Source organism: Zootoca vivipara, chromosome 3, assembly GCF_963506605.1.
Source record: "Zootoca vivipara chromosome 3, rZooViv1.1, whole genome shotgun sequence".
NCBI classification, from domain to species: domain Eukaryota; kingdom Metazoa; phylum Chordata; class Lepidosauria; order Squamata; family Lacertidae; genus Zootoca; species Zootoca vivipara.
In genome coordinates, this window is record NC_083278.1 from 66566486 (window position 1) to 66590459 (window position 23974).

Genomic DNA, 23974 nt, shown 5'->3' on the forward strand with positions numbered 1-23974 from the left:
AAAGCACATTTGCAGTTTCTGCAGCCATTTTCCTCAAACCAAAGCTCAGTGTACACTTGGGTATACAATGCAGAAATCCTCAGTCTTTTATGGCGGTAGGCAATCCATGCACAGAGCCACATTTGAGCGAATGAAGCTGTTCCAGACACATGGAAAAGCTAGTGACTGTATGGAGATCCTTTACTGTGAAAAGCTGGTTAGGCTGGGCAGTCATGCAGTTTTGCATAATCTGTCTCCTACTGATTCAGACTTCAGAATCCATTTTTTCCCAGTTACAGGTAGGTAGCCGTGTTGGTCTGACATAGTCAAAACAAAATAACTTTTTGGGGGGATGGCCTTACATTGCAGAAATGTGTGTGGTGGGGTGTTTCTGGGCATATACTCTGATACGGAGCTCTGCTGCCAAGCTCATATCACTGGTCTTAAAGTGAGCCTTTATGCAAGGACCAGATCTCAGGAGCTGAAATGGTATATGCACAGAACTCTCCCATACAGCTCAATTCAGTATGTGCATGAACTGGAGCTCCTGCAGAACTTTGGGTCAGGTTGTCCCTTTTAAAATAAAGGGCAGGTGTGTGTGTAACTGATGTTAGATTCTGATGCAGATACACATTTACTCTCCTCACAGCAACCTTGGTTTTTCTGTATGTTTTTGTCTGCAAGAAAAATGACATGAGCTATTCCACCCACCAACCCCACTTTTTAAAACAAAGCAATGAGCAGTCACCTCTCTTTCTTTCCTGCGTCAAAGCCAAATCCACCCTTTACTTTTTCTAGCAGATAAGGTGTAATTTTCCACGTTTCACTTGATACAACCCAAAACAACTTGGTACAGCATCGCAGTTAAAATTGAAGGCCACAAACTATCCAAACATTTTCTTACAAAGGCTTAAGACCACGTCAGTGGCAACTAAAGTACTGGGCTACTTGGAACATAGGTTTATACGAAGTCTAGCATGTAGTCTTGGGCAAATCTCTCAGCCAAACCTACCTCACCACTTGCGTGCGTAGTAGTGCACCCATGGTTTGCACACAGACAGTTGTACGTTCAATCTCCAGATGGAATGATCTTGTTTAGGAGGACTGAAAGGGACTCCTTCCTCAGTCAGAGTGGACAGTGCTAGGCTGGTAGTTTGACTGCATCAGGCAGCATCATCTACAGGAAGAAGGGGGAGTGAATGTAATCAAATATTTTTACTGGTTCTGGTGTATTGGACCCAGAATTGTTAAGTCCCAACCTGAGCTCTTCCTGAAGAATCCAAAATTCAGCCTAATGATTTGCTGTGGGCTGTTTTCCCACAGACTGATCACCATTGCCTCTCCTATAGGTGGCTGGCTGGACAAGCACGACATCTAGCCCAGGAATACAGATCCCTGACTGTAGGACAGTCTTATGATACTTGACTGCAGTTTAACTCACATGTGAGCCAAGTTTGCTGTGGCATATAGCTGGTACAGGACCTTGACCCATATTTTCTTTTTTAAATTATTCTGACTTTCAACTTCTTATAATAAAGCCTGGGGCTAGTTCTTGGAACCTATTCACTCTACATTGCAACTCTTTTTCAATCACAGATTTCACTGTTATCTTCTTCTTTTTAATGTTTTATATATTTGTAGTTTGTGGGCAGGATCATTAGGGTCACTGGAGAAGAGAGCGTGTGTGTGCACACACATGCCTTAATTTGCCGGAATTGTGACAATAGTGTTCTTTCACTGTTTGAAAAGGGGTCAAAATAATACCCTCAGTTTGTCATTGGACTAGAAAGCAAAGGGATATCAGCCGCAAATCCCTTGGAAGCATTCTTGTAAGTCTTTACAAAGCATTTCAACAAAGGATAGAGAAATACCTATGGATGCTACACAAAAGACTATAGTAGTACTTCTTTCTCAAGATGACATGGTAACTTAGATTCAGCTGTTGTTGTGAGCAATTGGTCCTGTGCAATGCAATGCAGATGTTGATATGCAACTGGATTTGCATCTGAATCTGCACCAGTCATGCACATTGAAGGCTTCTTATATATTCCGTCGCTTTATTGGGGTAGCTCATAAGAAGTATCTATAGCCCAGCCTGTTTCTCTGGATCGTAATCGATCACTCAGAATTTTATTTACAATTTTCAGATTTTACCACCCTTGCAAAATCCTTCTGCAAGCAGCTGAACGGGCCACCTGAAGATTTCACTCATTCAGAAAGCTTGCAGTGGCATCACACAAACTTGCAGCTAGTGAATTGGCAACCAAATTCAGACTTGCCACTACTGCAGTTAAATTCAAGTAGGAAAAATGCTGGCCACAAGAATGGTCTTTTGCTTCTGGCATAAATCCTGCAGCTTTCTCCAGAGCAAATGGGTGAGGTCAGAAATGCAACTTGGATGGCCTTGTGCATTTAGTCACTCTGGTTGCTTCGTTATCATTTTACTTCCATTCATAAAAAACACTGGCTGTTTCTCAGTTATTGCATGGTTTGGAAATAGACACCTTGTTCCCGTTTTTAAATATACAAGACTGAAACTACTTTTTAAAAGCCAAGTACTATAGTAATTTCTGAATTACAATATTTCAAATGCCTTGTTTGGCCTACAAACACACCACAGCAATCTGCAAATAAGCCTATGGCAGTTCAGAGATGAGTATTGAGTATATAGTTAGCTGTAAACTCATGTGGCACATGGCTGGGTAGGGTTTTTGGCAGAGCCATTCTCCCAACCTGCAGTGATGTGATGCTAAAGATATTAGCAAATTAGCACCATGAAGCTTGCCAGCTTATTCGCCAGAGTCTTGCTTGCTCTCTCACTGCTGTAATTAAAACTAATTATTTTCTAAAACATAGTAATACATGAATATGTGCAATAATCATTTTGTAGTGGGCAATCTGTGAAGTGTTTTTAAAGCTCCCCCCTTCCCCTTTGGCTTGTTCTCCCACATGTTGGCTGCTGAGTAAAACACTGCATTATCATTTTACAGAAAAGCAAAGCAGCCAAATAATAATCAGGCTAGATTTTTATTATTCTGTAATATCCATCATATTTTATTTAGTCTTTCCTTCTCCGTCTACTATTTTTAAACACATTTTGCATAGTTAACAAAAATGTGTTGAGGTTAGCTAGCTGTATGTTCCATACCAAATGTGGAGCTCCTTTTGCTCACAAACATTTGTGACTGCATTGAGCTCTGCAGGCTTCTTTTTTATTTTGGAGGGTAATAACAGAAATGGAAGTTCAACTGATAATATTTACCTATTCTGTAGCAAAAATTAAAAATGTTTAAAAAATGCTTATACTTTAAAATTTGGGTTTGCCACTATATATTCCACGGAGATTGCAAATACTCTTAAGAATACACACACACACACACACACACACACACGGTGGCAACTGCATACATAGTACGTACTCTGCAGAATTCATAAGGGGGAAAGTGAAATGCCTCCAAGGCTTGTATTCTAAAATAGTAGGAAATACATCAAATTGGGGGAGGCAGAGACAAGAATAGGAAGGAAAGAATGCGAACAGCAAATTTAAAATACTACAATGCAATCATTTATACGTGCCCAGTCAAAAGTGAGTCCCATTGAGTTCATAGGAGCTTCTTCCCAAATGCGCGTGTATAAGGTTAGGCTGTAATCTGAACCACACTTACCAAGGAGTAAGCCCCATTGAACTCAACAGGACTTAGATCTGAGTGTGCAATTGCCTTGCAGCAGTTTAACGCAAAGGCCTCTTGGGAAAAGTGAGGTTTCAGGAAGGATTAACCAAACAAGAGAGAAGACACTATGCAGATATTGGGGTAGGGACTTTGATGCATTGGGGACAGCAAGGGAAAATGTGTGAAGTCAGATTAGAGAGTAAGAAACATTTGGGTAATGGACGATGGTAGAGTTGGAGGAGCAAAATTCACAAGCAATGGTAGAATAATTGGTAATAAAGGACCAAAAGAGTGAGGCAAGGTTTTGGAGACCTTTAAAGATAAGTCCATCTTGGATGAAGGAGGGTATGGGAAACCATGTACAGATTTGAGGAGGGGATCAAGCAATGGGAAAGGCAAATGATTTGTGTAGTGGCATTTTAGAGAGAAGTGAAAAGGCTGAGACATGACAGGGAATGCTGAAAGGGAGGTTTCTTGAATCACATCATCAAGATGTTTTGCTCTCAAACCTTTGGGATGTTGTAGGCTGAGAATTCCCCTCTCCCCAAATAATTTTACTGGCTTTCATATAAATACAAGAACAACATATAACTACAGTAACGTGTCCAGTGGTACCGTACATTCTTAGAAATTGTTGTTTTTAAAGTATTCATTCCTCAGTGTGAGCATCCACTGTTTGTTCACACAGTTTTATACTGTACAGAAAAAACACAATATACATATTTGATCTGAATGTTTCTTTTGACGTTCGGCTTTGAAACAGGAAATTCAGGAAAAATGCAACAATAGCCCTCTCCTACACTTTTCCCACCTTCAAAACAATGAGAAGAAAATGAACATTTCTTTGGCACACCTCTGGAAAGTGTCTGCATAAGTGTTATCTAAACGAGAATGATCAGCATTCAGCTATGTTCCCAGCTGACTTCTTTAAGAAGGAAAATAGCTGAATACCCACATCGGCCACAGAACAGATCTACAGAATAATTTACAAGTTGAAGAATGTAGTTGACTAGGTTGTAGGCTTGGGATTTGGCAACTAAGAGGCTCAGAGAAATATTATGTGATATTTTATAGTGTAATCATACAGATTTTATTGTGGTACTCAGATAACATACCACAAGGGCTAATTCAGACCTTAATTTATTAGTTGGAACAGCTGATGTGAGAATCATTCGCACTTCTGTTTGTCCGCTAATGAAGTCATATATGAAACATTGCCACATGAATCTGACCCATAAAGGAGTTCCATGGGCACAAGAGTTTGGGTCAGAATACCTGCAATATCTGTTTATCGGTGATGGGGACATTAAGAGGGAAGCAGAAGCAGGAGTATGTCTTGTGTTGTTCCCACTTATGATAGGGTTGCTATATTTCAAAAAGTGAAAATTTGTTGAGCTTTTCTGGCAAATTTGTTGAGCTTTTTTAGGCAAAAGCTGGTTTTTTTTAATTCCAATGTGGGCCGCCATATGCCCGGATTTTTCCTGATATTTTAACAGATTTTTGAAAATTCCACCCGGACACTATTTTCGGCAGACAAATCCCAGATATGTCCAGGAAATTCTGGACGTATGGCAGCCCTAAACTTATGAAGTAAACATCCAAATTGACCATAAGTCAACTGGTGCTTGTTCACATCTATGAAAGTACAGAGGAACCTGTTCCAGCATTGGTGACACTGAAAATGCTCTCATGAAAACCAAATCATCAGTTTCTCTTATACTGCCACTCTCTAGGTAGCTATAAACTCAGCCTTGGGCCTGGATACTCTGGGGTGCCATATTATTGCATAATAAGTATGCATTATATAGTGACTGCTAAAATGCTAGTAACCAAAGTAGCTTTTCATAATGAAAACATTCATGCTTGAGAAAATGACTTAAAGAATCAAACATAGTTTGTTACACCACATATCCAAGAGGTGCCTAATGAAGTTGTCCGCAATTTTTCAGCATTACCATGGCAAGCATATATGGTTTGGATTATATTGCTATCAGTTATTAAAGTGAGTCACTCAATAATTAGATATTAAAATTAGACCTTAAAACTGTGTTTCAGGTTTGTAGAGTGATTATGTGGGTGTACTAATTTGGAGACATTTTCTCCTATTGCACATATAGCTCATTTTCAAAACTTAATTTGAGAGATCTAAAGGACTTCTCAGCCTCTGTAAATGATGGAGTATTGATATATTCCAGTTTCTTGTATCATCAGTTTTTGACACCGAGAAGTCAACCTTGATGCTAAATCATGCTTCCTCTTTTTGATTAGCCCCTATGGGTCTTGCAGATATGATGACTCCAGGCGAGTCCAAACTGCCCATTCCTCTCAAGCCAGATGGAAAAGAAGATGGGCCTCCTCAGTTTGAGAGCAAAAAGGTACTTCCCTCACCTGCATGTGATGTTGGTTTGGCGCAGAAGAACTCTGCTAATTTGTCCTTCATTCTCTGATTTGAGCTTGCCCTTTTCTGTTCTATCCCGCATGCTCTTTTCCATTCATATGCAATCTATTTTTTTATGTTGTTTTATTTTCTTCCCTTCATTGTGTGGATCTGAAAGTTACTAGTTCTTATGGCATTGTAACTCGCGGGGGCAAGGGAACCTACGGAGTACCTTGTGGGGAAATTGAGCTACGCCACTGGGTGCGCGGGGGGAGGGGGGAGAATGGGTCTTACCTTGGTACTTGCAGCCATTTCCTCTATCTTCGGTTATAGCTTCCTGTTTTGGCCGTTTCAGCAGCAGCATACTTTTGCTTTCCTGCCTTATTTGATAAAAATAAGGTGAACAGCTTAATTTATTTTTTTCTCTTTATCTCATAAGGGGAAACCCATGCTTGATACTCCATTTAGCTTGAGGGAAGCATGGTGGCATAGCGACTTCAGCCAAGCATCCAGCAAACTTTCCAAATTATATGAATAATGTCGTTTTGATACTTTACGTAATATATATATATATTTATATGTGTATGTGTTTTCTGTGTATGTCTGTGTTTGTTTCTCTCTATATATGTTTTATATAGTTAACAAGAAAAAAAATGGTCAATCTGTTTAAACTGGATGTGTTTTTTTCATTTTTAATAAAGTTTGCCCTGCCTTTGTCCTCTTTTTTATTCCTCTACCACAGGATAGCTACATCTCTCAGGGTATTTCACAGCCCCCAACCCCAGGCAACCTGCCAGTCCCTTCCCCAATGTCCCCAAGTTCTGCTAGCATCTCCTCATTTCATGGAGATGAAAGTGATAGCATTGGCAGCCCAGGCTGGCCAAAGACTCCATCAAGCCCTGTAAGTGGCTCTGGCTTTTGTTTTGGTTTTTTTGTACTTATTATATTTTAATGCTTGCTTGTTTGTTTTATAGATTCTTTCCTTCATTATTTATCCACTAAAGGGTTTTCTTTCTTTGTAATGACAGAGGAGGCTAAATTCTGCCCTAAGTTACTTTCCTGCAGCTCATTGTTTGACTCGGTTTTAGTGGGGAACAGAGCTTGCTTGGCTGAGGGCAAAATTTAGTCCAGTCCTTTTATATAAAAAGAAGATTAAATTTATGTATATCACAGAAGTTGGCTTTTCTTGTAATACAGCAGATGTTGTGAAGAAAACAAATTTCTCATAATGCATCAGCTTACAGAGCATGCTAACTGTGTTGGTTAAGGACATTTTGTCTCAGTTACTGGGTCCAAACTCTTTGCAAAATTGTTTTCCCCTCCATTTGGGTGTTGAGTAGCATTATCATCTAAAAACAGGAATTAAACTCTCCTTTCTTAAGGAATTGGGTGATTTCTGAGTGTACATTATAGTTTGGAGCAATCATAATCTCCAAATACCCAAACCTATTTGGTGTCATAAAAATATTATACAGGATAAAATTGTATTTATACATTACAGGAAAGTTACTTTTTCAAATTGACAGTATCCACTTGCACTTGAAAAACACATGTAGTCTTCAGACAGCATTGTAGTTTCAAAAGTATTTGTTCATTAAACACAAAATGATTTTGAATAGGCTGATGCTGAAATAAAACTGCTAAGCACATTTTGCAAATCTAAGCAGGGTCTGCTATGGATTCAAATTGCATTGCAGGAGGTTGGACTAGATTACCATTGTGATTCCTTCCAATTCTACAGTTCTTTAATTCAACTAAACAATTGTGCTAGTGGAAGCCAGCACAAGTCCTGCTAATGCAATGGGGCTTCCACCCCATGTTCTCCTCTTGTACCCCCATGCTCCAGACCCAAATTGGCTCTGGGAGGTTGAGAGACACCCCCCCCCAGAACAATGCAGGGGGGAAGAGAGGGGGATTTGTTCCATCTAGCAAGCCGAAGTGCTTTCACTGACAGAACGATCATAATGTTGAATTCCACCTAAAATCTTAACATGATTTATTTAACCACTGCAATTTCGTTAGACAAACAAATAACTTATTTTAAATAAATTTTGGAGTCCTGACAGCATGAAGAATGGGGTGTTCATGTCATCAATTGCAATAATCACTAAACATACTGAAGTGTCTTCAGTTAAATCCTAATTTTCACCAGGGCACCTTAATGGAAAAGAAAATTCCAGAAGACAATAAGAGAAAATATTGTATACAGTGGTACCTCGGTTTAAGTATACAATTGGTTCCGGAAGTCCGTACTTAACCTGAAGCAAACTTTCCCATTGAAAGTACAGTCATACCTCGGTTTAAGTACGCCTTGGTTTGAGTATTTTCAGTTTAAGTACTCCGCGGACCTGTCCGGAACGGATTAATCCACTTTCCATTACTTTCAGTGGGAAAGTTCAGGTGAAGTACGCTTCAGGTTAAGTACAGACTTCCGGAACCAATTGTGTTTGTAAACCGAGGTACCACTGTAATGGAAAGTGGATTAATCCATTCCAGACGGGTCCTTAGAGTATTTAAAGTACTCAAACCGAAGCATACTTAAACCGAGGTATGACTGTAAAGGGATTGGAGGGGGGAAATGATCTCTAAGAAGATATTTTCTTTAAAAATATTTTATTAGTATCTGATTTCATCAGGCAAATACTTAATCCAAACTTAGAAAAAGACATGCAGCTGACTCCCAAAACAGCAGCACCAGGTCTAGTTCCCACCTCCATGCTGTCTAATACAAGGGCATACCAATTTCCCGATTTTCTAGTCTTCTGCATTTCTCCGTACCACTCCATATCACTGGTGGCCATTGGCAGAGAGACACTGAATATAATGTTATTAAGGCACAGCCCATGAACCAGATGAGGACTGAGGGGCTTCCCCAACCAAACCACACACACAGGCTTGAAAATAACCTTCCATTGGAGCCACGAGAAGGCTATTCTCAAGCCTAATTGCCACACCAGATGGAACACACTACAGCTCACCTTCCAAAACTCACCACCTTCACCCTGACCTGCTGCAATTAGACTTGAAAATTACCTCCTGCTGGTGCCAAACGATGGCTGTGTTCAGTCTCCATCAATCCAGCTGCAATCTCTATTAAGATCACTCTCTCTGGCAATCAGGCATGTAAAAACTAGCATTCTCCTTTCAAGCCTAAGTGCTTTGGGACGGGGTGGGTATGATATATGGTATACATTTGGGTGCCCACTGTGACCCTCACCCACTTTTGTTTTGATGCCACTCGTGACCTCCAGAAGGTTGTCTATGGGATCACATACCCTTGGGCTGAAAAAGGTTCCCCATCTTTGTATTAGACATTATGGAAAAGGTCAGGGTTGATATACATACAGCTGCTGCTTTTAATGACAGCCACGTGTTTATCTTGTTTGGTTCGTGAAGATTAAAACATTCCGATGTCCCCAAAATAAAAAAAACATTATTTCCAGGCAAATTGTTTCTCTAAGAATAGATTGCTAAGCTTTTATCAATGGGCAAAATGAATACCAGCACAAAAGTCCCATGCAAAAAGAAAGAGAAAGGTAACTAATATTTTAAATGAGTGCATTATGTTCTAGAGGGTTTTTGGAGATATGTGCTTGTAGCCCTTAGTGTGAAAACATCAACAAAAGTAGAGAGGAACTAGGGAAAGAGGGCAATGACTTTGAGTCTCAGAAGGCATATGGTGGTGTGTGTTCCCTCTAATGTCAAAACTGGCCATGCCTGAATGCTTATCGTAATGGACAACTCTACAAAGAAGAAAATTATTGTATTTTCTTGAGTATTTTACTTTTTCTTAAATGGGCACAGAGAGGCATTAAGTGCATAGAATGTCAGTCTTTTTCAATATTTCTGGAAATGCAGAACATCTTTAGGATAGAAATTATGTATTCATGAGTTCTTTAAGCTGTTGTTCATCCCCAGGGGAGCCTGTTAGAAATGCATGTTTTGTTTCCGCATTAATGAAAGAGAACCATTTCAGGGGGGTTTTTTGGATAGAGAAGGTGGGAGTAATTACCTTTCTGTTTTCAATTTAGAGTAAACACTCACTTCAGATATAGTTCTTAGAATTTATTGTAAAACTTTCTCCGAACACATATCTATGATTTGATTGAGTTCTAAGGAACCAGAAAAGAAATAACTTGGGTTAGGTATATATTCTTCCTTTTACCATAATCCTTTGATTTCAGTGAAAATTATTTCAATGAAGCAAATTTCAGATCAGGGTGTTAAACTATATATAGTAGATATATTTGGGCTACCAAATTATCTGCTTGGAAGATTTTACTAACCTTATCAATTATCAGATCTGGAGTGTTCAGGATAGCAGCTTTGTATTCTTTTTATCAATTGGATGGAAGATACCAAAAACCATATCCAACATCTGGTCAGATTCTTCACATATTTCTAGCAGAGAGTGAGTTCTAGAGCTAACATGCTTTCAGTGAAGCATTGTTATAGCCCTGTATTATGAAGATTGTTACTTTGATTCCAACTGGGGTAGGAAAATATGAAGACACTGGGTTGAGTAATTAGAGAATTTCAAACTGGGTATCTTCTATTCTGCTGTTAATAGGATCAGTTTATGTTTACTCTGGGTACATAAATAGGATAGCAATAAATGGCATATTTGAGAGAATATGAGTGTGAGCACACAAATTTGGAACTCTTGAATTCTTCACTGTGGGTATCATCAGTATACAAAGCCAAGTATCTGTAGTACCCCAAAGGCATACCAAGAAGGGCTGCTGGTCAGTGGCACATGATTTGCATGCAAAAAGTCTCATCCCTAGTGTTGGAAAAGTGTAGAAGTGGGAAAGACCCCCCACCTGAGAGCTGCTGCTAGTCAGTGTTGACAATACTAAGCTAGACCTGGTCTTAGTGTAAGGTATCTTCCTTTATTCAAAGAGATACACATTGCTTCCCTCCAGGGGCCCCTGCCATATACAGCCTTTCTGTGTACACAGATTCTGCCCCACACAATGAGAGTCATTTCCCATGAATATGTAACTTAGAGTGAACATGCAAGATAGCCAGCAATCGCCAAGGAATGTTAACAATACCCCATTTGTTCAATTAATGTCCAGATATACAAATGTGGACAACACTATACTGTAATAGTTATAATAAACAAACACTAGTTTAGCTACCATTCTGGAAATTGACCAGATGTATGCAAGATACGTGGGACACGGGTGGCGCTGTGGGTTAAACCACAGAGCCTAGGGCTTGCCGATCAGAAGGTTGGTGGTTCGAATCCCCGCGACGGAGTGAGCTCCCGTTGCTCGGTCCCAGCTTGTGCCAACCTAGCAGTTCGAAAGTAAGTGCAAGTAGATAAATAGGTAGATTTAAAGTGCAAGTAGATAAATACAGCTGGAAGGTAAACGGCATTTCCGTGTCCTGCTCTTGTTCTGCTGGCCACATGACCTGGAAAGCTGTACACCGGCTCCCTCGGCCAATAACAAGAGATGAGCACCGCAACCCCACAGTCGGTCACGACTGGACCTAATGGTCAGGGGTCCCTTTACCTTTATGCAAGATGGTCTATGGATTTTGGACATTCACAATAACATATACAAATTACAGGCTGGTGAATGCTCCCCCAGTGAAGGCTATGCAGTCTTTAGAATTTTTCAGGCACTCAAAAATCCATCAGTGATGGTACAGTGAACTTTGTTGTAGTTCACCTGTGACTATTTGTTGCTAGATGCACATGCTTGCAGAGGTGTTTTGCATGAACACATGGAAATAATCGTTCACTACAATGTAACTGTTGAGAACAGGCAGGTTTGGGATAATAAATGCACAGCTACTGTCCACGTACATCAGCATACTTTTCCAGTCACAAATTTTTTAAATACTGGATAACACACATCTTGTACAGAAATTATATTATTTACTCATCTTGTTTCAGAAGCCTTTCATCATGGAATACTTTTGGTTAACTTAATACCAGCACAATTACTTTACTTTACTTACCCTGCTGTGCATCAACAAAACCATTTGATGCTACATTCATTATTTTTTACTATTTACTCCAGCTTTGATTTTTGCACTGACTTCAGTTCATAGTTTATTGATTTTACAATGCAATAAATATCAGAATTGTCAAGTATAAAACTTTACTTGAAGGAGGTATGTTCTATAGGCAGAATCTGGCCATACAAAGCTTCTATAATCTGTGCTTGACCGAGCAGTTGCATGTGCAAAATGTGAAATTTTTAATGTTTTTAGCTGTGGGGTGCAGACGGTAGAAATCAAGCCCTCTATGGAAAGATTTTTTCCTTATTCTTTTGAAGTTAATATTTCATTTTAGAGGAAAATTGCACCCACTTCACTGAGCTTGACAGCCTGAAAGCTCCTGCAGTGAGAAGTCCTTCTTTCGTTCTGTAAATAGTAATGTTTTCAGATTATGTTGTCACTTTGTGGCCTGTTGCCATCTCGTTGAAAAGTGACTTTTCTTTATGTAGACAGTACAAGTGCCCAGCAAAGAAAGGACGGTAAACTACTTCCCATTTTTTAATGATATAGCTTTATAAGAAGAAGTATTTCACTGTGTAAAATCGAAAAACCTTTGTTTGGCCATTAAGTCTGAATGTTTCTTGTAATAGGCAATTGGAATGGCAGCAGAGTGAAAATTATTAAGGGTTATATTATTAAGAGATAACATGTGCTGCAAGTATTGAGCATGTGGAATCAGAAGTAAGAAAATATAAAAATTAATTATCAATAGTAGTGTTGGCTGCAATAATTAGTTGTTCAGAGCAATAAATAATTTCTTTGTTTGCTTCCCTGCATTCCAAATATATTGACGTATCTAAAATGATATTGTGAATATATGTGAAATATCTATAGCTCTTTCTGCCTTTTTTCAAAATTCACTAGAATAGTTTGCTGTGCAATTGTTTTTAAGGGGAAAGTTGATAAAGAATTAATATCCTCCTAAATTAAGCAATAGGAAAGACAATAAGATGTGCCACATTCTCCTGTTGCAACCCTCCATTTACATCTAGTAAACCCCAGTTCAACCTAAGTAATTAATAAGTGTCCCTTTGGTAAATATGCTAAAAGTAAATTGATACTGTCCTTTATTTCAGAATGTGACCAACAACGTTACATAAGCATTACTGTGAATAAATGAGAATTTTGTATATAAAGCAAAAAAGTTTTATAGAGCAAGGTGATTTGGTTAATTAAAAACAGTGGACTCCATCCCAAGCATGGAAGTCAGTGAAATAAGATGAGACCTTGGCAACTGCCCCAACATCAAGCAACTATTGCCATCATCGCTTTTAAGAGTTTTTGCCCCTTGAACTTCACATACAGGTGGTACAAAGGGATGTAGGGGAAGAAATGACATGTCATGTTTGAATGACTCAAGATAGTTGGGGCTTCATAAATAACACAGAAATAGAATTGAGCTCAGAAGACCATAGGAAGATCCTAGAAAACTGATAAAAGGTACTTTTGACAGCTCATGCACTGCAATAGAGTGAGAACTTTTTTAATAACTGTGTTGACTTACTTTTACCAACTTTTTAGCCAGATATAGCAAGAAACCAGATTTGGCAAAATTGATTTGACCTGTTCCATTCTACGATTATTTCTTTAGCTTTTCACTCTCATATCTGGTGGCATTCATTTTAAGGTGGATTTCCAAGCAATCTTTTTTGTTTTCCTCCTATGTCATATAGCTTAATGAAGCTACGTTATGAATGACTTGAGGCATCATCAGAAACTTGCCTTCTGAGATCCAAAGTTCATGTATAAGGGCAAAACATTAAAAAAATAAAAGGGGGAGTTTGGGCCCTTTGTTTTGCAAAATCAGATGAGCAAACTGCAGCATGTGGACAGAATGTATTGTTTGTGCCTGAACTAGTAGCCTTCATTCCTGCCTGTTGTGTGATAGCTTTAGTTTAACATCCTCTCTTTGTCACCATTGTGAGTTTCTTACTATCTTTTCCCTTCTTGCCCCTACCCCAATGCTTTTTTAAAAAATGCTTTTGCTTTAGAAATCAAATTCGTCTACCACAACTGGAGAGAAGATCACAAAAATGTATGAGCTGGGAAATGAACCAGAGCGCAGAATGTGGGTGGATCGGTATCTCAACTTCATGGAAGAGAGGGGAACACCTGTGGCCAGTCTACCTGCTGTAGGCAAGAAGCCACTAGATCTTTTCAGGCTGTATGTCTGTGTTAAGGAGATTGGAGGTTTAGCACAGGTAAGAAATTCTTACATCTTAGTTTTCGTTGGCATCCGTCTGTCTGGAGAGACAATGGAGTGCACCTCTGGGGGTGAAGTCAGACCTCTTTGTTAGCAGCACCCAAGTCTAAGAACCAGGGCTATTCTGGATTTATTAAGCATATGTGCGTAAGTATTTTCTTGGACACCATATAGATATTAGCAACTATAAAGAATAATTATGTCTTTCCACCACAGCTATAGATGATACATCTCAGTATACCATTTCTGTGAAAAATGCACAAGTTTTGTCATATGCACCTGTGTTTCAGAGCTGGTATACGCAATATTGGAATTTAGTTTGCAAGAATTCACATGGTATACACTTCTTTATCATCACAAGCACAGAAAAATGTCATTGTGCAGCTCTAAGACTTACAGGCTTTGATATCATACGGCATAAAGCAAGATTCATTCTAGTCGGCCACCATATGTAAGGCTTTCAATAAAGAAACTCACTGAATCACCTTAGTATGTTCAAAATCAGTTGTAATTCATTTTGAACCTTGTTTGACTGTATATCTTGTTCTGCAAAGAGACCACTGATCTCCATCACAAGAAGCCCTGGCATTACAGCACTTGAATTAGGAATTACTAGCTAAATGATCCTTCAACTAGTGGCTATTTTGGAAGAGAAACGGCCTTTCATTTTAATTTTTTATATCAATGTCAAAGCACTTCAACAGTGAAAAAAGGCCTTATAATTGCCATTTTAAATTAGTTTTTAGAAATGGTTGTTTATAATTGGAGTCTGCATGCTTGTTTGTGTGCCAGAGCGAATAAGTACATATTAGGTGGAAGATAGATTGGCTAACTGCACATTACAAGCCCCAGCTTTCCCCAAAATGTAAAGAGTAGAGAACTGATGCCTGGCAGAAGATACTGTGTTTTGTATAGCTATCAACAGGTTCTTTAATGGTTTTATAAGTGTAAATGCTGTTTGTGTGTTACAAACGAGTGTGGGAGTAATGAGCATTAGTTAAAAGAGGCAAAAAAACAAAAAAAGGCATTAAGTGCTGTGTTTTTAAAAATGTCTCCTGGCTTTCATCAGGTTGCAATCCACTGATTCTGCTATTTATTTATGCTAGGTTAATAAAAATAAGAAGTGGCGTGAGCTGGCAACCAACCTAAATGTTGGCACTTCAAGCAGCGCAGCCAGCTCCCTGAAAAAACAATATATCCAGTACCTGTTTGCCTTTGAATGCAAGATTGAACGAGGGGAGGAGCCCCCTCCAGAAGTCTTCAGTACGGGAGATACCAAGAAACAACCTAAGATTCAGCCGCCATCTCCTGGTAAGCAGAAGAACTGCAGGAACATTGGTCATGTTGCTTAAAGTGTAAAGGAGATGTAGTTACTTTTTGCTCTAGACCTCCAGAGCCTCTTGTTTGATTGGGATATTCCTATTGAATTGATCAAGCCGCTCAGTTAAACATGTCTTTGTAATCTTCGGCAACCTATATAACCTATATGCTTTCATATTGACATTTGCAAAAATATGTGGTGTGTTCCCCTACACTCTTCATCATTTGTACAGAACATGGTGACATTTTTGGTGGTGATAAGCAACGAAGATTGCAGTTTAGAGGAAGGGAAGACCCTGGAACAAAAAAAATACAGTAGGTTGAAGTTTGAGAGAGAAAGCAGCAGGGGAAGGCAGAGAAAGTGAATGAGAGTTGGCAGAAAAGAAGAAGGAACAGAAGGCTGAGGGGCGGAGAAATGATGGTTGATTCAATAATGAATATGTCCAAACAATGAGGAAAGGATATTGAGGGAGGTGAGGTGAGAGACACGGAGGAATCGGGAATGGGAGCAGTTAGTGGATGCAGATGGAAGTGAGAGGGTTGTGATGGTAGAGATCACATGGGCAAGGAACAAAAAGACCAAAGGCACAGAGGCATCAGCCCTGCCGTCTTTTCTTTGACAACTACTGCTAGCTTCTGTTTGGCGCTGTAGAAGTTGTTTGCTAATGTCTCAGAATATATTATTTACAGTTACAAGAAATGCAGAGGCCAGGTTTAGCAATAGATAGCTTGACACAGGAACTCGGTCCCCAGGTTTTTTTCAGATGATAGTATTATATTAAAAACAACAGCCCATATGAGCAGTGGCTCTTAGCTACTCTTTCTCCAGTATTTACCGTGTGTGTGTGTGTGTCTGTGTGTGTCTGTGTGTGTATGTGTATGTATGTACACCTGCCACAATTCCCTTTCATGGTCTGTTTAGAACTAAGAGCTCAGTTTCTACACAAGAGAAACTGGACACAAATCTGACAACAAAATCTCAACATTCAGAAACCAGTAGGAGAATTTCCCCATTTCACTACACTGCTGACCTCTCAGCATCGTCAAAGTCATCATCCTTCAACAAAAAAGACTCAAAGCAGAGGCTCCAGTGTGAAATTGCTGGACCAGAATGTTATCAGTAAAGTAGATTCTATTCAATTTGGGCTTAATCAGTATTCTGGATTTCTTTCCCACTACAGCTGTTAAATTACAGTAAAAAGATAGTATTATCACAGTGGCTGATTTTATGAGTGGGGTATGCTGTTCTTATCATATATACATCTGGGCTCTGTATAGGAATGTCACAGACCTACTGCAACCCCTTATATTACATGACCACTGCTTTGAAAAAAAAACCTTTTTCCTCTGTGCCCATGCATGAGTGTTTGCATGTGTATGTATCTGCCAACTGAGGATAAAGTTTCATTCATTTATTGAATGAATAAGAGAAAATGCCATAATAAAACTTAGTATTAAGTGTCCTAAGATTTTTTGTTCTAGTGTTCTTTATTCTTTTCCTAAATTAATTAAATCACTGGCAACAATTTAACATATTTTGAACTAGAGCAATTTTACCTTTTTTGGTATTTTGGTATGGGGTCATATATCCATCCATAAATACCTTCAAATATACCTTCTTGTCCATTTTTTTATGTGGTGCGCATTATGGTAGAGAAATTCATTTCCAACTATGATGAGAAGTATTATTTTTCCTTCACAAAAATCAGGAAATTTTCATAGCAGTTTAGTGTCCTTTTATTGCAACATATAAACCCTCTAGAAAGACAGAGAACCAAAGTAAAAAATACAGTTGCATGCCACCCCAACTCCGAGGGGTGTGAGATTCCAGGCGCCTACCCAGGGTTTGTGTTTCCTTTTGGAAATGAGGCACAGCGGAGCCTGTGGTGTCTCAATGATATATGGTTTATGTACACATACAGTAGTACCTCGGTTTAAGTACACAATTGGTTCCGGAAGTCTGTACTTAACCTGAAGCAACTTTCCCATTGAAAGTAATGGAAAGGGGATTAATCCGTTCCAGACGGTCTGTGGAGTACTTAAACTGAAGCGTACTTAACCTGAAGCAAATTCCCATTGAAAGTAATGGAAAGTGGATTAATCCGTTCCAGACAGGTCCGCGGAGTACTTAAACTGAAAGTACTCAAACCGAAGCATACTTAAACCGAGGTATGACTGTATATACAACCTGAACCTACCATGGAGCGGTTCACAGCATCACCGCACCAAGAACGGTATTGTGTCTCCAAGTGCCACAATCTTGGATTCAAGCAGAAATCGGCCATGGCTTTCTCTCTGCCTTTCCAGCCTGCAGCTTTTTCCTCTTAGTCACATCACAGCAAACTGCCCTCAGACTTTTTGCTTCTCACTATCTAAAAGGTAGAGGGGGGACCCCATCCATTTGCTGACTGGCACAGAGCCCCCTTTCTTCTGTTCTCTTGATGGCCTATCACGTTTCCTTTGTTCCAGTGGCCCATCACCCAGGTGATTGCCTCAGCACAGGAAGCTAGCCTGGCTTATATTGTAACATTTGCTGTGTCCAGGGGTTAGAATGGGTCTAACATCCACAAACTTACAAGAAGAATTAGTGTTAGGATTCCCCACCCCACCCCCGTGCAACTGAACTTCTCTTTACCTCTTATCACCACTCCTTACACCTCTGTACCCTCTTACTGGCATGAAACTGACAGATTTCAAGTACAAAATATATCATCAACAGCATTGTACTTAGTTCAAAGAACTTGTCTTTGGTCTAAATGGAAACTTCTTCCCACACACACACCCAAAAAAACTCCAGAGCTTAGGGACTTGAAAAGGAAGGTGTGTTTTGTTTAGTGTGGGAGAGGGAAATGTAAAACAGGTCTACCCCAAGAAAGACTCTATTTCTAGATGAAAGAATCTATACCTGCTGAGGTATAGATTCTGTGAAATGCATAAGGACTTGTTTCCTAATTGCCAGCATTGGTTCTTTTCAAACATTTTATGGACCCATAGGCACTGTAAACGACACAAAAGAACTTGTGTTGCAAGTTGGGCTAGATAAACTTGCTGTGGCTTCGGAGCAGAATAAGATACTACTGAAAACAGGAAACAGTCCTGTCGGTGTTTCTGCTTTCACTCCTTTGAACTACGTTTTACTAGTACAAAGTCAATTACCAAACAGATTTCTCATCAGCATCTGCTGAAAGCAGGAAAAGGGATTTATATATGAGACTAAATAATGCTCTCCAATTTCCTCCTAGCCACTTCACTGGCTGTATTTAGGATATAATTAAATTTCATTTTACATACAGTACTAGTGTTTGAAAGGTCTCACTTTTGATACTGGTTTGAACTGTGTTTTGAATCTTCCCCCCCCCCCACCCCTCATCCCATTGAAAGTGGTTTTGGGCTCTAACTTCGACCAAATAATAATGTCTTACAATGTACATTGTATGCTTCATTTTTACATGTTCAGTATTTAAGAGTGAAATGCCAGCACACTATTTTACAGCTGTCCTGGGCTCTTTGAAAAAGGATGCTAATATTTCAACTTGAAAATTAGAAAGGTGTTCTAAACATGCATGCTAACTTTCATATGTTTCATTATAATAAGAATATGGACAAATGAGTCTTTGCCATGAGCGTGGCCATAAATTATTTTTTAAACTAATAAGATTTATTTATTTTTCATTACAATATTGAGTTATATCACATCATGTATTCCCATTATAAATGAAAATAAATTCTGATATATTTGCAGCAAACAGATGAGGGAGTAGAGCTGTGGTTCTAATTTAAAATGTAGAATGTTATCCTGAATATGCGTGCCAAATATCATTGTAGTATCTCAGGGGTAAAGGCACGTCCTTCTCCCTCAAAAAAATAAAATAAAAAAGGAGGATATCATGTCACCCACAGCAAATGCGACCATGTATACATAGTACTTTCATAGACATTGCATGTTTGTGCATGCTTTACAGGTGCCTATTCTTCCACATAAAAGAGGTTTCTAGCCAATGTTTTCTGGGTTTTTTCTCCCTGTGGCTTTTATATTGTTCACCAATTCATCAGGAGGAATTGGATGCTACACCTAGAGAGCAAGACAGAGGATTAATCTTATTCAGTGGAGTACAGACTTCCTCATATATCAGCCAAGATACCCTCATTCTAAGGCTCTGATCCTAACAATCCTAACTTGTTTGAAAGTGGTGTGTGGTGCTGTGTTAAAATATTTCTGGCCCAGTCATTACCATCTGAATGAATGCATGAAACATCATTGACTCCTACTCAATGAATCCTATCAGAAGGGAACATGCCAAGGTGTTGCCCCAAGGTATGAGCTTTTGCAAACATCCCTGCATGCTGTGGGGTTCATACGGCCTCATCCTTGGCTGATATGTGGATCTGTTGGTTGTTTTTCTGTTTCACCAGATAGTCAGAGAGAACTGAGCCAAGTACTTCAAAGACTCCTGCCTCTCTGATGTTAGCAGAGGGCTCATTATAGCAAATCCGTAAAAGTTTGAGACTCCGCTACAACCGAGAGCACCGAGGAGCTGCTCCCTGGGTTTCCTTGGCAGCTGAGATGCAACACGAGGAGGGAGGGGAGGGGAGGGGAGGCGGGTGTAAGCCAGTCATTTAATTAGTAAGTCTGTAACCAAAAACCCATCTATCTTTGCTGGCAGGTGGCTGACTGAATTTCTATTATTAGCTGACAGGTGATGTCACAAAATCTGTCATGCAGCCAACCAGGGAATCCCCAGCGGAAGATAAACGAGAGAGGGGTCTGGGTTATAAACAAAGGTGCCCTTTGATTGACCTCCATTCACTGTGGACATGTGATGCATCCTGCGAAACCTCCCACCGCTTCCCCCACCCTTGTCAGAATTAGGGCACTGAGTTCATGCTGTGTAAATTATGTTCCCAGCGTGGTGTCTGGCTGTTAAGACTGAAGTATGTGAATGTACTTAACCTTCAGTAACCTTTCCATTGTTTACTTTAGAATATACATTTGTAGCTTCTGGCAAAAGGTAGGGATATCCTAGAGAGCACGTTAGGCCTCTTATTAATGAAGTTCCAAGAGGTTATAGTCATTCCCCCCCATTTCCAGCCTCAGGTTTTTTTTTGGGGGGGGGGGGAATAGCCGGGAGACTGCTGGCAAGTAAAAGAGGTTTCATTCTCTCCCTCCCCTCTCCTTTTTATTATTAACTGGATAGTATGATTAGGTGGGCATGGCAAATGAAAAAGATGTCTGAAACTATTCTAGCAACTCACCAAGTGCTGCTGTGGTGCATCTACTACTCATTGTATGGTGACGGTCCTTTCCAGATTGCACTCCAAGCCATAAAGAGTTGAACCCAAACTTTTGACGCATTACAGGATCTGTTACTCACTTTTCGGCCTGTTCCTGTCCTTTGGGTGATGTAGCTAAGTTTATTTCAGGCCACCTTCCATCTGATTTTTATTATTTAAAAAGAATTGCTTTTTTTTAATTAAAAAAAGACAGATTCAGCACAGTCTTTTCTTCCTTTTCAGCCCTTAATTCCTTGTCACATCTTCTTTTTTTTCACCTGCGCATGTTTATGGGTATCCAATCAGGCCTAGATCTTACAGGTAGTCATGGATGATGAGCAGCAACATGTTAAACCATGGCATCCACAGCCCCACAACTTGTTGGCTTTGAAAGGGGATTAGACAAAATCATAAAGGGTAAGCCTGTTCGTGGGTACTAGCCATGGTGGCTGGGTATTACCTCCAGTATTGGGGACAGTGTGTCTCTGAATACAAGTTGCTGTGAAGCACAAGTGGAAAAGGTTGTTTTGTACTCGTCCTGCTTGCATAGGAATCTGGGTGGCCACTGGGTGAGATCAGAGCCATTGTTTAGATGCAGCAGGGCATTTCTAAGGTTTTTAGCCTGTTTTGTCTTGAAGGGATAGACATTAGGAGCACAATATTCAATTGGTTTTGCCTGTTCCTGACAAACAAGCAAATTGGCCTTGCTTGTTCCTGACCAACAGAACCCAGAACGTGGTCCAAGGATACTGCTTCCCTTCCCCGTCTGAGGTTCTGATATTCCACAGGGCTCCATTTGCCCAACCAGGGTGGTGGGTGGGGAAATATTGTTTGTTTTAAGCATTTGGAAAGATCCTAGTGTGTTGAGAGAAGCTAGGTACATTTGTGCATGCATGCATGCATGCATGCACAGACAACAGGAGGGGAAGCATGAATGCCATATCCTGTAGAAATTAACTTGAGTTACACCAGATACTCCAGTCCAGGATTAATCTGAGGGCGGAGTATGGGATTGCAGTATGGGTACAATTTGGATGTGAAGTGGACGTCCTTTTTTGGAGTGACACTATGGATTTTCCTGTCATTTCTGCACCGGCATTACTTTTGGTAGAGCTGGGGTTGAGAATGTTCCTCTGACCGCCCATCCCTTTGAAATTAGTCAGTTCTGGTTATAGACTCTATAAACCACTCTATGGTTTAGAGTGGATAGGTGGGGAGTTGGAAAAAGGAAAGGCAGGGGGTTTAACAATTTGTAATTAATTTTAAACTCCCCCCTCAGTGCTACTTTAAAAGTAATTTGTGGTTTTAAAAGTGTTGATTGCGTATTTTAATGTCACAAAAAGTGGTTGTGGCGTATAGAGTAAGTTGCTTTGGATCAATGTGAGACAAGCGACTAACAAATATTAATACTAATACACCAATGACTTCCTGCAGTCTCCCTTGGCAATAATTCAGGGGTCATTGACTAACAAATCTGTAGACCTCTTGTGCACCTGAGTTCCACCATGACCTCTGAGATCGCTCTTTGGTGTATTAGTTCTGTGCAACAAATTAGAATCATATGAGCCCATAGAAGAAAGGTCACTTCAGTGATTGCTGTGGAGCTCTGGTCCTCCTGATGCTCATCAAAAAACATCAGCATCTTCCACAGACCCTGTTGGACCTTATTTATTTGGATAAAATCATCATCATCATAATGGTAAAGTTGTTGCCTGACCTGAACCTCTCCAGACTGGACAGATTATCAGTAAAAAAATAAAGTATTGGGAAGCAATACTTCAAAATCCTTTGAAATACACTCAGGTCCTTAGAATTGGCTCTTCTGTTTCACAGTTGTGGCTCAAGCCTATGGCTTCCACTGCATGCCACATTTTGCAGCTGTTTATTATAGCTAGTAGTTTCAAAAACAACAACCAGCAGGTAGAAACCTAGCCTACAAATTCACAGTTGGGTATCTTGTTTTCCTTTCTCTTTTTATGTCAGACATATTTATATGACTAGACACTGTGAGAGAGATCATTATTTTGCCCCCAAAACAAAGTATATTCGTGCTTTCTGTAAATGTTACAAGTATGTTCTACAAACGATTAGCTTTTGTTTCTTAGACTGAATTTAGTTAGAATTAAGGTACAGCTAAGCAAAATTGATGCTTAATGAGCTGAGGAAAGGTTGAAATATAGTGTGAGATGAGTATTTGATATTTTCTAGTCAACAGTTTATGAATTCTCAGCTTTTTTCAGTTCTATATTTGTTGAATCAGAAATAACCATTGCTAATGGTTCCAGTGTTTCAGGAAGCAGTAAATGGACAGGGCAAACCCTAAAGATTCAAATAGCACCTATTTATAGAACTGATTTAGTCACTATTATATTCATCTAAGGATAATTCTATAATCTCAAGATACCAGAAATCTGTCAATTCTCATATTTATAGGCTACTATAAAAGTAATTTGAGGTTCTACACATAATGAGGCATTAGGATCACTATCTTTGCAGAAGGCATCTCATGTCCTAGCATTATTAAAATGGGAACTTTTCTTCCACATGCATCACTTGAGATGACATGGTCCTTGGAACAGTCATCTAATCAGAAGATTAGTTCTGCCTTTTTTGTTGGTGTCTGGGGTAGTAGGAAGGAGGATCAGCATTCTCTCAATTTAATCGTTTCTTATGAGGCATCTAATGATCCAGTGAGAGGATTAGACATAGGGAATGTGACCTATTATTTAGAGGTGTGTTCAGCCACCACCCTGAATCCCGACCATCTTGGCTTAAGCAGTAAATTCATGTCTTAGATACTGTATAAAGACAGGAATTTAGTAACATAAAACATCTCAGGCACCAGGTATATTCAGAGAAAACAAAATATTGCTGGGCACTTGCTCTTTGTTTCCCCTTCTTGGTTTCATAGTTATTTATTTTCCCACATGCCTAATATTTACTCTCCTGTTTTGAATCTTCCAGCAAATTCGGGTTCCCTTCAAGGTCCACAGACCCCTCAGTCAACTGGTAGCAATTCCATGACTGAAGTACCAGGTGACCTCAAGCCTCCAACACCAGCATCTACACCCCATGGACAAATGACACCTCTGCAGGGCAACAGGTAGTATATTTTCTTTCCGCTTTCTTAGAGCCTGT

The 23974-nt window shown here is 39.6% G+C and overlaps 1 protein-coding gene across 10 annotated transcripts in view; it reads left to right on the forward strand.

Moving 5' to 3' along the window:
- Window positions 1–23974, forward strand: part of ARID1B (AT-rich interaction domain 1B) — a 363660-nt gene that overhangs the window by 323217 nt on the left and 16469 nt on the right. For 6 of the 10 annotated variants that reach the window (XM_035108659.2, XM_035108661.2, XM_035108662.2 and 3 more), the window contains 5 exons: window positions 5919–6025; window positions 6770–6928; window positions 14034–14243; window positions 15352–15556; window positions 23801–23939. In XM_035108659.2, coding sequence (XP_034964550.2) covers window positions 5919–6025; window positions 6770–6928; window positions 14034–14243; window positions 15352–15556; window positions 23801–23939 — 820 coding nt within the window. The remainder of the gene's footprint in view (window positions 1–5918; window positions 6026–6769; window positions 6929–14033; window positions 14244–15351; window positions 15557–23800; window positions 23940–23974) is intronic. The other 4 variants (XM_035108664.2, XM_035108666.2, XM_060272781.1 and 1 more) reach the window with 1 other exon arrangement.